Raw genomic sequence first — 14719 nt, 5'->3', positions numbered from 1 at the left:
CTCTATCTGAACACCACTGTGTCAACTGTACCATGGCATTGAGTACCACATCCAGACTTTCATTAAATGCCTCCAGGTGACTTGCACCATCCACCTGGACAGCCCATTCCAATGCCTAATCACTCTTCCTGTGGAGAAATCATTCCCAATGTGCAACATAAACCTCCCTGGCACAGTTTAAGGTTACATCCCCTTGTCCTATCAGTGGGTGGCTGGGAGAAGAGGCCGATCCCCACACCACCACCCTCTGCCCCAGCAACCCCAAGAAGGAATTTTAGACAATCCCAAAAATTACTTTTTCCTTAAAGACCAGGGTTTTTTTCCTCCAGATGTGTGTGAAAGAAACTAAGAGAAATAACCATGGTAGCAGCAGAGTTAATTCACCCTGCAGGGAATGTGGACAGCCAGGCATCCAGACTGCCCACAGCCCAGAGACAGTAAATGCCCAGAACCCCAGCCTGGCCTTTCCACCCATCTTCACAGAAGTAAACTGTCCCTGTAAGTGTTCCAGGCTGGACTGGGCCCTGTGCAAACCTGTCTGGTGGAAGGTGACCCTGCCAGTGACAGGGTGGTTGGAACTAGGTGATCTTTAAAGTCCCTTCCAACCCAGGACATTCTATGACTTTATGATTCTAAAGCAGAATAAATGCTTCCTTCAAAAGATAGCTTGCATTTCTCACGAGATGAAATTGCACCTTGGGATGAGCAGTCCTCTCACAGTTGTTGGTATCTTCAGTCTCTTTAGCCAAACACCAGCACCTGCCTACAATTACATTGAGCAAACCCGACCTGTCACAGCAAATGTTCCAGAAACACTTAAACAAGACTGTGTAACTTCAGTACAGACAGTTCAATGTCTACACATTACACGGGCTTTTTTTTGTTTGTTTTTCATGATACATGGAAGCTCCTGAATCACATACCTGGTATTACAACTGGGAAAGTTTTACACACCCTCATCTTGGAAGTAGTGTATGAAAAGCATCTTTCAAAAGATTTTTCCTTATTGTTGATCTGATCTGATGTTGAATCTTCCATGCCAGGAGAAAATGCAATTATGTCAGACAGAATTCTGTTGTTTATTACTCAGGACTGACAATAAAGAGAACTACAAATAAAAAACCAAAGCCTTTCAGTTTATACAATGAAGAACAGATCCATTTATGCACTTCACAGCATCATCCCCAAAAGTAATTTCTGCAGTCTGTCAGAATGAACACCCCAACTCTGAGAAGTCAGGCTACACAGAGAGCACCTCAGTTACATACAGAGATGTGGTTTTCTCAAGGATCTTAAGAATTGCACTGTTTGCATCAAATTTTATTAGCTCCAAATAAAAATGTTGTCTTGAGAACCTCCAAGTTCAGATTCTAAAGGGCAATTGGAGTTTAGTCTCAAATGCACAAAATTTTCAACTAAATGTTACACAAATAACACTCTTTTTTTTCCCATTGTTTATATTCATACTCAAATCTAAAAGCCAGCAACCATGAAAAGACAAGAAACCTTTGTAGAGAAACTCTACACTGACTGACAGACACATGGACAACACAAGGACACCACTGACACCAATCACTTCCTTTCCACAAGGGAATTTTTTTTTTTTTTCCTGTTTTCAGCATTCACATATAAACTTCAAATCTGGCAAATAAATACCTGTCTCTGAGTGCTTCACAAGCACCCCAAAGAAAACTATCTACAAATAATACATTCAGCTACTCCCTCATTTTCAACACTTCCAGCAACCATCACTTTTACATGTCTGAACTTTCCTAGCTGGGAAAGGTATGTGTCAGCTACAGATTTAAGGAGGGATAATTCTTTCTGTCTGAGCATACTTCCAACTAGCAAATGGCTTCACCAAGTACAGCTCTACAGACAGGAAAAGCTGAAGAGATGTGTGTGGAAAACCACTGCCAGACTGGATTCATGCCCTGCCTATTGAGAGATTACACCATTACTTTGAAACCACCTCAAGAAGAATCATCAGTCAGAACAATGATAGTGGAATTCTGACCCCCACACAAATCTGCAGGAAGAAACACCAGAATTTCACCCATGATATACAACACCTCTAGAGAAACATTAGTAAACAAAGTTTTGGAGAGTTGGAAAAAACTATTAAAAAAATCCTTCTAGGTCATAAAAACCATTTCAATGTGAAATTCGTAAAATATCACCCTATTTATTCTCTAAGCTTTTTCTAGCAACATATAAGTTCACTATAACATATCTGTAGAAATCTGATGACTAAGAAACAGTAATTTTTCTTAAATGTAGTTACTTAAACATTTGCCAGTTTGGAAAGTTGAGCTCAAGTCTCTTTCCAGAGCAAAACATTGCACACAATTTTCAACCTTTTCCCTTCTGGTTGTCCATGTCACAGTGGGTACGGCACGTAACAGTCTGCAGGGGAGCCAATGCTGCTCACAGGGCTCCGTGTGTTGGACTCATAAGAATTTGGTGCAATTTCAACCACACCATCATTTTGAGGAGTTTCTCCTTTCAAAAAGTCATCATCTTCATCTTCAGAAGTACCCTGCAAAAATTTAAAAGGACTGGTGAGAGCAGGAGGATACTGTCAAATCTTACTAGAGACTTGGATTTACACTGTAATTGGCACGACCAGTTGGAATGGTAAGAGAATTAGATGTACTCTGATTATGAAATATGGGAACTAAATCACATTCAAAGGGTGGATTTCCCAGTGACATCACCATGTCCATTTTCTGAGCACATTCATAAAGCTTTCACATGGGTCCTGTGCTGCAGAAGTGGTTAAAGTGCTCTCAAGGCAAGAATGGATCAATTTCTAAAGCGTCCAAATTTCAGTCACAGCTTCCTCTAAATGTATAGTATGCTCTTATCTACTTAAAAAATTATTCTGCAATAAATGCAGCTGATAGCTGAAATGTGTTTGGATCAAGATTACCTTTTTAATGGGTTTCTTCAGATTTTCAAGATCTTCAGCACTCAGTTCTTCCCAGAACTGATACATAGGATCAATGGTCTTCTTTGATCTGAGAGAGAAAACAAAGCACAGAATGAGGAGTTATATTCACAGTAGGGGTACATTTTAATTTCAACCTTTGACAGCCTGGCTGAAATGTACCATATGAAAGGTACAAAGAATCAGGGAAGAAAGTGAACAGCAGAAACACTGACAGTGTCCTACAGGTTGTATTCATTATTTTCTAGAAGGCACAAAGGAGTTGTTCACTTTTCAATTCTACCTTTTGAGTATGTAGGGGTCAAAGGGGAAGAAGCTGTCGAGGGGGTTGGTGCAGGTCTGCACGAGGTCCCCCCCGGTGCCGCTCCGCACAACGGGAATGAACTGCCTGTTGTTCCTCTCAATAATCGTGTAGCAGAACACCAGCTGGTATTTCCTTTAAAAAAGGGAATAAAGAAAAGCACTTCCAGCACACCCAAAGCAAGATTTTCAGATGGATGGTATGAAAACACGAAGTTATTTTGTAACAAATATTGATTCTATCTTCTATTTTCCAGCTGATATTAGGAGTTTGCAAGATAGTCACAAGATAAGGTGTCTGTTCTCTTCCTATAAGCTCCTATAAACTTTATTCCAAGTACACACTGGCTCCAACACAGAGCAATCCATTTCATAGGACTGCAGGACTCCATTGTAACTGACCTAGGAATAAACTTACTACACCTGGAATATGGGCAGTGTTATGTCTCAGGAAATATTCAATACCGTGCCTAACAAAACCCTGTGCTGGTTTTAGATACCCACAAAAAAAATCTGAACCAAGCTGAAACAAGTAAGTGAGCAGGTACCTGGTAATGGCAGCAAACAAGTTGACAACAGAAGGAATACAAATCTTCAGGGGGTTTAGCTGACACATGACAATGCGCTCAAAATTTAAACTCTGCAGATAAGACAGACCTTCAAAATAAAAACAATTGGCAAATATAAGTTAGATATCGTATAAACTGAACTTAGTTTCTAAGAATTTCCAGTGTGACATGCCTGCACTTTGCACACCACCACAGGAGCACATCCTGGGGCACTCTCACAGTCGAGGTCTGGCCCCAACATGTATACAGACCACCTCATTTTAATTAAACACAACAACATAAACTTGTCATCAGATACTTGACTGAATTTACCACTATAAAACTTCTAATGAATCCTTTCAAACCTACTATACTCACCTTTTCTTAAATTTCCATCCAAAAGCTGTTTATGACGGAAAATAAGCGTATAGAACACTGCCTGACATGTAGAATAGAACGGCCCATGGAGAGCTACATCACAGTAGGCATTAGCTCCTGTATCCTGATTATCAATGTATTTATGCAACCAGTTCACCAGAAGATCCAGACATGCTTTCACTGTACTATAGTGCAGGGAGAAAAAAAAAAAAGAGTAAAAATAACACCTGAAATGGTGTAGAAAATACGTTAAACAAATATTCAAGAATCTCAGTGGTTATGAAAACATCAGTAAGAAAATCTCTTTATAAATAAATTATTCTGTTATGAGCTTTCCCCTTTATCTCAGTATAAAATGAATCTATCATCACTGAAAACCCCAGTCAGTGAAAGGACAGGATGCCCAGAGATGAATCCACAGTAAACAATCAGAATCCTTGGCTACAGGTGGTACAGAGCAATGCCTCCCGTGCCCACCAGGTAGGTCCAATATCCAACTAACTCCAGTGTTAAAGTCGCCACACCCACTCTGAACAGCACAAAAATATAGAATGTATACATAAAAAGGAAGATATTTTAACTCTTTTCTATCAAAATACTAGAACAAACGATCTCCCTGTTCCAGAGCCTACATAAAGTGTCTAACACTGGGTACTAAAAAGATCAGACACACTGGGAATCCATGACTGCCTGAAGTCAGCACAACCTACCAGATAGCTTGAGCTAAGATGGCTCAGCACTTCCTAGAAAGTGAAGGCCTAAACAGCAAGTCATGAACCTCAGCAATCATCAGTTTGCATCCTGTATGTGCAAATCTTTCCTGGAAAGTTCAAGACAATACTGAACCAGTATTGTTGAAAGGACAAACAAGACTCTTGATTCAGGCTTACTGACAAAGCAGTTGGAATAGAAGACGAATTCTTTGCTTTATGCTCCACAATAGCAAGAATTGTCTGGTTCTGCTCATGTATGAAGACAACTTACACAACAGGAATAAATTTAGCTCTTGCCAAGAAGCTACCGATATAACTCCCAGCAGTCTGCCTGATTACTGAAGGATTGTTTGGATCCTGCAATTTCTTCCAAAGATGGTCTAAAAATGCTTCAGCCAACCCCTGGAAAAAAAGATACACAGAAATTGTGAGATGACATTGTTTAAGTAGTAGATTCTTAATAATCAATTCCTATAATTTCCATAACCAAACCAATTAAAAAGTTCTACCTATAACTGCTGTAAATAACCACTTCTGCACATGATGGAAGACCACCCATTTCTGTGTTTTTTTCTATACTCAGTTGTAAAAGAAAGAACAAGTTTGTTGAGAGAGATGATAAAATAGAGAGGTGGGGGAACAACAAACAGCAGACACGATTTTCCAATCAAAAAGCTAACAGATAGCATCTTTTCAACAGTTTTGGGATGCTGAGGAAACTTGCATCCCATGTCTTAGGTGCAAGAGTCCAACTGATTCTTGTCAAAGAGATCAATATTAACCAAGTTTGTTCCTTCACACTTGCTAAGATTCCATTTTAAGTGGTTTATGAAGAACATGGGAAGAGCCATCATAAAGAAAAAGGAGTAACAGAGAAGGAAAAGAAAGCAAAAGTACTAATGAATCCTGATGTACTTGCTATCTTTAGAATAGAATTACAGCAGAGAAAACTGTTTTGTGAAAAAAATCAAAACAAGGATGCAGAAATGACAGAGGACACTGCATTTTAAAAACAGCTTTTACTCACCAATTTAAAGCTACAGATGTAAAACATGAAATACTGTACATGACATGAAGCATGGGTTGGTAAAATGAGCTTGTCAAAAACAGAAACCAGATCCCGATACAAATCCTTCGTGTTGCTGATGTCGAGCTTGCCTACACAACAAACAAACAGAACAAAATGAGCCATTTCAGGAGTTTTTTCCTGGCCTCATGCTGCAGAAGTGGTATTTATATCTTTCTACACCAGCAGGAAGTATGTAAAGAAAAACTGACAAATTGACCTTTCAGTTTATCTGACATCTAAAAATCCAATTCAATTCTACTGCTTTTTAAGGTGGTGTAAGCAAAGGCTCTCTCTGAGTGTGCACATATATAAAGCTGCTAGACATGCAAACTGCAATAATGTGTTAGCTCAGAAGAGCAAGAAAACAGTAAGAAATAAATCACCTGGCTTATGTGGGGAAGATACAACATAATGGTTTCTAAATATTGTTTTAAATATATAAATCTAGGGAATTCAAACCCTTAATGCATAACAGTGAAAGATATTTCTTTCTTCTTTTTTCCCCTGTAACAAAGCCAATTGAGCGACGTATCTGGTTGTTTTGATCAACTTCCAGTCCTTGCAATGTTGAAAGGATCCATAATTCTAATACTCAAGTAGAGCAAATGATAAAAACATTTACACTCTACTACAGTTTGGATACAGTATCTTATTAATGGCGTCAAAATGTCTCCAAGTGAAGACCAATCCTCTGAAGTCCTTACTGTACCTCTCCCAATACCTGGGCAGAGGCAGGAATGTGGACTACAGCCTGGTAATGGCAGAGTTCTGCTCTATCTTGCAGTACAGAAAGCAAGAACTCCTCATATGTGTTTCTTATTTGTTAGCAAAACAACAAATTTGGTTATAGAGCAAGAGTTCTCACCATCCACATGGCAAACATCTTTAATGTAGGAAAACAGGATGGTCATCAGGATGTCCAGGCGCTCTGCAAGTGGATGGGCCATTCTCTCAATACTGGGAGAGACAACTTTGTTTCCTTTTTTGTCTTCATCTTCCTCCTGGTAGATAAAATGGCACATGCAGCTGTTAAATACACAATTCTCAGAGACAGCAATTATGGAAAAGTGAGACTAAATTTATCTTTCAGCAATATGCTGAAGTTTCATCTTTTTTTTTTTTTTTTTTAGCAAAGCAGTATCTCATTATACAGCATAAGCAAATTTTTGCACACTAAGCCAAGTATCATGAATTCTTTAACCAGCTTTATTGCACAGCTGCTTGAGTTTTTACATAATGAAATTGATTTGCTAGATGCAACACTGGGTTTTTACACGAATAAAGTCAACACCTGAGAACACATTAATCATTTGTCAGCTGTTCAGGTTTCAAGAGCAGTATGCAGTGCAGTAACAACAAAGTAATAATGAATTTCTACACTTAATTCATAGCCATCTCAGAAGTGATAATTTTACTAAAAAAAATTACATAAAACAAGATAACCAACCATGGCAAAAAGTCCCTCCTCTGTAGATTTTTCCTCGCTAGCACAGTTATTAGCAGTTTCTTCAGCATCTTCAATATCTTGCTGTGGAGTGCTAACCTACAGTTGCAAACAGGAAATTAATTTCTATAAAACCATGACAATAATATGATTTTTTTATTATTATTATTTATATAAAAGACATGACAACATGAATAATTTCTTGACTACATTTTTGTTCTGGATTAAATAAACATTTTAAAAAGGAAAGATGTGCCATACACAAATGCACACTACAAACTTTCTGAAACTTTACATCCCCAGCATAAGCTCTTCCCAGACAAATTACACAGTGAGGCAAAAAGCCATGATCATTTACAGTGCCAGCCCTCCTGCCTTTTTGTAGGACTGTAATCCTTTTACTTCGAAGAGATGACACAACCAATCAACCACACAAAGGGAAGCACATTCTCTGCACATTAGCGTATATCAACACAAGACAAAGTTCTTTGGATTCTGGCAGAGATTTCAGGCAGGGTGTATGGTACACACCATCAGTTACCCTCAATTGTGGGAACAACTTTATCCTGGGAATGAAGTGTAAATTTGGATGGGTTTGTACTCATGATCACAAGTGCATTTTTTGTCAAGTCTAAAACTGAAGCACATTTCATTTCCTACTCTGTGTATTTTAATGCCAACCTTCCATAAAAGATAACACAGAGTAAACTTACATCCAATTTCAGCAGCTTTTCAATAATAAGCTCCAGAATCTGAAGCCTTAGAGTTGGAAGATACACAGTAACTCGCAGCAGGTTATGGACATAACATTCCTATAACACAAAGTTAATTGGTATCAATAATGGTGTTAAAAGAATAGTCAAATTTCTGCAGACTTCTAGAAAACAAGTTTCTTATATTGTTATCTAAAGACCCAGAAATAGGTTAAACAGACTGTGTTCAATCAAGAGTAAGTTAATGTATAAACTAAACATTAACTTTCAGTAGTTAAGCTATGTCACCATTAACTACTTAATCTGCTGTTTCCATGCAAATTTTCCCCACTACCTCTAGAAAAAGTGTAAAGATTCTATAAGGGAAGTTATTCATTTTCATAGGCATTTATGTCTAAACTTTCTTTAGGAAAATGAAGCATATGCTTTGTTTTATCTAGAACCAGCTATATATGCTTGAAATGAGACCCAATGCATCTTTATTTCAGATTATTATAATATAACAGCAGCAATTCTAAATTACACAGCTATGCCTCTTCAGTCATTCTGATTATAAATCAAGCAGCTTAAAAATTATTTTGTGAGCATGCAGGGGCCCACCCATGTGTACACAAATATGTACAAAAGGCAACATTGCATAAAGCAAATGTTCATAAAGCAAAACTGTCAAGTCACTGGATAAAATCAGGTAAAGTGCCACATTTAAGTACACCACAGTCTATTTGTGAATAAGCATTATAACACAACCTTTAATTACATGAGCACATATGATTTTTCCACAGGCCATCTTGCTAATTTTTTTCACAGGCTTAGTCAGTACGTAAAATGGATAGAGAAAGTTTAATGAAAAGGTATAAATCGTAATATTTAACAACAATGCATGGACCGTATTTTATTATACTTCATTCTAGTTTTGCCCTGAAAACAGCTACACATTTCTTCATATCTTGCTCCTCACCGAGCTGCTAAGTAAATAAATCTCTTAACACCATGTAAGAGTTATTGCCCCCCCCCCCCCCCCATTTTACAGATGGGAAGCTGGTGCTTAAAGTTATTAGAATTAAAACAATAACAAAAAAACCATAAATTTTTTAAAAATTGCAAGATATATAAAGAACTTTGGGGATTTTTCAGCACTCAATGAGTTCAAAACACAGCTTCAAGTGCACTTAGCCGGAGGTGCAGGGCTTTGCCTTCCTGTAACATGAAGAGCCAACTTATCAAGTTGGAACAAGCAAACAGAAAGATCAAGCAAGAGCCATAACCTGTCAAAGGTTTCCAGCTTCTTTTTCAGCACACAAACACTATGCCAAAGATGTAATAAAACAACTTAGGGCTCTACTCTATTGGCAATTTGGATTTCGCCTGTAATGTCCATTGCCTCCTGTTTGCTTATCAAATCCCCTGTTCCTCTGACAAAGACTTTCCAGGTTGATAACAAACAAGACAGGTCTCCTTACTACACAACCTGAGACTCCTCGTCAAGGAGGTCCATGGTATATATTGATTAAGTAAGCAATCCAGTGGAAAAAATATGTGGTGATGCCATTATAGATGAGCACAATGCTTGCACACAAGGAACTCAAGAATGCTTGGACAGCCTTACACTAAATAGACACAACACCACACATGATTATTATATATGTAATTATTATATATATAACTATATTCTTCAAAAATCTGCATTGACTGCCACCAAATCAGTTGTAATACTATACAGAATATTTGAATACATTTAGAAAACCGGGTGAACAAATCAACAAAAATAGTCACAGCTCTTACCAGAGTTCTTTCTGATTTATTAATGAAAGGAAAGAATTCCTCAAGTATCGGCATGAGAAACTGTGGTGTCCTATAATTAATTAAAAACCAAAAATCAGACCTAAAGGTTATAGGTTTGCAAATACTGAACTCTAGCACTCTAAAGATGTACTGGAGTAAGCTTATTTCACAGGAACTTTATTTTAGGGTAAGCAATTGTATAAAATGTGGTTTGGCAAGGATCACTGGGCAGACAATAAGTGGCAAACTTTCACAATGCACTTCAAATATCACTGCATATAAATACAGAACATAAAATACAGAAGCCATGAACAAGTTATCAACACCACTTTTCCTACTTCCCATTTCTGTTAACAGGATTTTCAGCTGCTGATGCCTGAAAGAAACTTCATAATGTTTGTATAAAGCATTCTACCAGCTAGCAAATACTAGGAAAATCATGCAATGAAATGAAATATTATACTTCCAATTAAGAGAGGAAAAAACCCATCAGTTCACAAGCTTTAAATCTGCAAGGAAAGGACACACAAAGCCAAAGGACTCTATACTTACGAAGGAACATATCTTGCAACAGTTTGCAATGCTCTGTGGCATGTATCAAAGTTTTCAGAAATGTCTAGAGAAAGAAAAAATAATTCTTATGCACTTGGTTACAGAAAACTAAATCAGGAACCAGTAAAAAAAGTAGATATCAACTACACAATGGAAAGATTCCCAGGAATCTATATTTGCCAAATATAGGAATATAAGGAAACTATATTTGCCAAAATGTTTTTCTGGGGGGCGTACACTGAAGTAAGTAGAAACCAAACAACTCCTAACTTTTCTTTGGCTTTGAAACAATTTATAACTAAGAATGCTTCCTTATACATTTTATTCCTACAGATGCTGCATCAACAGGAATAGTTTGAAAGTGATAAGGAGTGGGTTAGCACACCACTGACTTGAGTACAAGAAAGTCTTTGACTTGGGAATTTAAGGATGTTTCTTGATGTTTTACTTGAACTCAGCTCAATTAATTTTGTAAAAAAAGGAGCAGCATGCACTTCATACATTTTTAGTAAAGGCACTACAGCAGCATATATCTTTATATAACCTTTATACTCACTTTCATCATCATCATCAGAATCTGAAATATCCACATCATCTTCTCTGATGGTTATTCGAGCTAGGAAAAAATTACATTATTATATCAGAATTGTATAAATCTTATAGGTAACAAATTCAATAGCAAACACACTGGACAACAATCTCCACCAGGACTAAAGCATCAAAATTAGCCACAAGACTTTCTTAAAAGACTGTTTTATTTACAGAACCAGGAGGTTCATGAGAACCTCTGATCTGACATGATCCTCGCTTCAGCTTTTGGTTTTTTAGTAGTAAAAATATTGTACAAGTTCATTCATTTCCAAGACATCTTCAGAACAGGATCTGTACTAGCAGCTAGAATACATCTTCTAAAATCTAGGTACAGAAAACTATCACAATCAACATGAAAAACCTCAATAACCCAGTAATTAATTGTGTCATGGACTGTAGTTATACAGAATTTATCTATCTAGGGATTTTGATGAGCAAACAAAGGTTAAGAGAGAAGTAACTTACGGGGGACAAAGAGTGATACAATCATCCGGAGACACGGCCTGAGATGGACAGTTTGTGCTGACACAAGATTGCCAAGAAAGCCCAGATATTCTTCTACTACCTCTCGGCTCCTTCTCAACCATGGCAGCCTCTAAAAGTAAGCAAATATCAAGATGTCAAAGAAGGATGTTTTGAGTACTAAACTCTTAATCTTCCCATGTTGCAAACAGATTTTACCAGCAAAATGTTGACTAGTTGTTCAAGCTCTTTGGTCAAATATGCAACAGCAGCTCGAAATTCATGCAGCCAATTAATGATCTGGGCATCCTTAAAATAAGCAGAAAAACCAGGTAACTATTTCAATAAACAGTACTACCAATCAGAAAATAACAAAATCCTTAGAAGTCAAAGATTAAGTCTGTAAACAGAAATTGTTTTCACACTAATATGAAAGGAAAGAACTTTGAATGAAAGTTCTTGAATGCAGAATACATTCATGCCAACTCCTAAACCAACAGCCTGCCATGAAGGCTTCAGTCAGACCGAGCAGGAAACTAAACTTCCCTCATATAGAATATAAAAGAACTAAAAAGAAATTGTATTCCATCATAATTTTCTTTTCTCTTCTGCTGTAGTTTAAGGAGAAGGGACATTCAAGTCCTGAAACAGCAAATATGGTGGGTACTCGTAGCTATACAGAAGAGCTGTGAAACAATACTTCTGGGTATAACTATTAAATACATGTTTGTTACAGATTTAGTGAGAACAGAGGGTAAAATTCAATGTAACTTAAATGCTATGAAAGACAGAAACCACAGTACGACCTACAGAAGTGTCTCTATAATCAAGCAGCAGTGACCTAAAAAGATGGTATCTGGAACAAAGACAGATTCAAAGGGTAGAGCAGAGTCGGTAAGCATGAGACACCAATTATGAAGATCCTTTATATATGTATGTGTATAGATAGACATTTTCTTTCCATTTAGAGTTTTAATTCTTATGGTTTCCACAAAGAAAAAAAGCTGTTAAATACTATTTAAATGTTTAAAGCAAAGGATTTGTGTAAGCACCAGAATGACTTGTCTGGTGATTACACTCAGACAGATGAACCTAAAATCATCAGACCCCTGACTATCAAAGTCTTACCTTTATGTCTGGATCTGACAGCTGATGTTTTAACAACTCAAAATCTGTGGTGTCACCCTAGCAGGAAAACAGAAATAAATAAATTATTTGCTTTTTTTTTTTTTTTTTTTCCTTTAGTAAAAACTACCAGTTTCATCAAGGTATCTGAACATCCAACTACAGCTGAACAGGTACATCAAGAACACAAGAAAGCCAGCTCAGAAAGGCTGAAGCAGCAGTAATAGGGTGCTGCCCCAGAAGACAACTGAGGCTGCTGGCTCAGTTTCAGCTTCTCTCCCTGCAGACACAGCTGGATCCCTGTGCACGCTTTAGCATAAGTCAGGCTTTACATTCACCCGGCCACTCAGGTTGACTCACGGGAGAAATCTTTTCACTCGCACAGCAATACCGCCTGGCACAAGCCTACAACTCTCAGCCGCCTTCAATTTTTTTCCCTAAGCCTTCAGGCACGGTCTTGCGTAAGGCGAAACGAGTCTTCTCACGGAATGACCCCAGGAACCAGCAGCCCGTACGCAGCGCAGGCCCCCGAGAAGCAGCAGTCACCTTTTCGTACTTAAGCAGGATCTCGGTCAGGGTCCCCCCGAACCGCACCGTCTTCCTGGGCGGGGAGCTGATGAATTCGTCCGCTCCCAGCATGGTCACGGCGCCTGCGGGGAGGGGAAGCCGCGTGAGCACGGTTCGGAGGCCCGGGGCACCGCTCGGGCCCCTCCTCAGCAGCCAGAGCCGCAGGAGCCGCCGCTCCCCTCCCGAGGGTCCCCCCCGCTGCTCCCCCTTGCCTTGCGGTGGCGGCCGCGTCCCCGCTAGCGGGGCCCGCGGCGCCGCACTCCGCGCCCGGAGCGCCCCGGCCGCCCGCGCCGCCACATGCCGCTCCGGCGGAAACTGCGCGGCCGGGCGGAAACCGCGCCGGGCAGCCCGCCCCTCGCACCGCCGCGTCGCGCCGCCGGGCGGCTCCACTGAGCGGGCTCCGCGCGGCTCCCTCACTGAGCGGGCTCCGAGCGGCTCCCTCACCGAGCGGGCTCCGCGCGGCTCCACTGAAGGGGCAAGGAGCGCCGGCAGGGAGCAGCCGCAGCACGGCGCCCGCCCGCCGCGGTGTGGGAGGACCGAGGGAGCCGGGCAGGGGCACGGAGAGGGCGTTTCCAGCCCCGTACGCGGAGACGAAGCCGGCAAGAAGAGCGGGAAGCTCTGCTCGTCACTGCTCCGGTTTTAACACTGACTCCAGGTATTGCTCCCAGTGTCCCGGAGTGGGTGAGCAGAAATCCAGATTTATCCCCAGGGCTGTGGTGGAGCGATCCTATCCCGGGATCGTTCACAAGCGAGCGCTCCCCGGCCCCTCCCGTGAGCGGTGGGAGCCAAGGGCAGCCCCTCACAGGACAGGTGACACCCAGGGCACGGCCCGCCAGAGTTATCAGCTAAGAACTGAAAACAATCCGAAGGAATAAACTAAATGGTCCGAACCACTAAATTGCTATTAAAGAGGGCCAAGAATCTGCCCTAAACAAAGCGGAGTTTGGCCTTGGGAAGTAATAATGGATTTGCTAAAACATGGGCACAGGAACATCAAGTGAGATTTCTGGGTTTTCATCCTCCCTGTGTAGGCTGGGCCTCCATTAAAGCACTAGTCATACAGTCTTACAGACTTTTCTCGGAGCTAGTAACTGGTTTTTCTCCCAAAGGATTGTATACACACACAAATTCTACTGCTAGAGTAACCTGAATAAGCATGAACAGAGACTCACATCTCCTGTGCAGTTCATCAGTAACACCCAAACCACTCAAAGCTGACTTTGGCTGAATATGTAACATTCAATTCACCCATTCACACAAACTAGCTACAGCAACACGTGCCATTATTTGACTTTAGCCCTCTCAACTTGCTATACACTTATGCTTCTTTTCAACACAAATTGCTACTGTAATAATTATGTCGCTCCTAGCAACTCTCACAAGTCACATCAAACAGATTTCTGTAGACATTACTAATAATTTAATATTTCCTTGATGAAGATGTTCCTATTTAAGCAGACACTATATACCACATGAAAACTTCCATTAGATGCAGTTCACGTTTAAAGTCTAATAAGTATTTAAT

General features: G+C 39.8%; 1 protein-coding gene across 1 annotated transcript; it reads right to left on the bottom strand.

Annotated features, from left to right (window-relative positions):
* Positions 1–1060: 1060 nt before the first annotated feature.
* Positions 1061–13521, bottom strand: RRN3 (RNA polymerase I transcription factor RRN3). Its single transcript, XM_086853722.1, has 18 exons — positions 13407–13521; positions 13174–13277; positions 12631–12687; positions 11722–11811; positions 11506–11635; positions 11006–11065; positions 10450–10513; positions 9898–9967; positions 8116–8214; positions 7406–7501; positions 6824–6959; positions 5917–6047; positions 5161–5291; positions 4177–4361; positions 3799–3907; positions 3234–3386; positions 2933–3020; positions 1061–2539 (listed from the first exon to the last, which is right to left on the bottom strand). Exons 2-18 carry the CDS (start codon positions 13264–13266, stop codon positions 2381–2383), a joined length of 1851 nt encoding a protein of 616 aa, XP_086709848.1. The 5' UTR covers positions 13267–13277; positions 13407–13521; the 3' UTR covers positions 1061–2380.
* Between the last annotated feature and the right edge of the window lie 1198 nt (positions 13522–14719).

This window comes from Cyanistes caeruleus, chromosome 17, assembly GCF_971803275.1.
Source record: "Cyanistes caeruleus chromosome 17, bCyaCae1.hap1.1, whole genome shotgun sequence".
Classification (NCBI taxonomy): Eukaryota; Metazoa; Chordata; class Aves; order Passeriformes; family Paridae; genus Cyanistes; species Cyanistes caeruleus.
The sequence above is the reverse complement of the archived record's forward strand: the minus strand, read 5'-3'. Positions and strand labels throughout refer to the sequence as shown.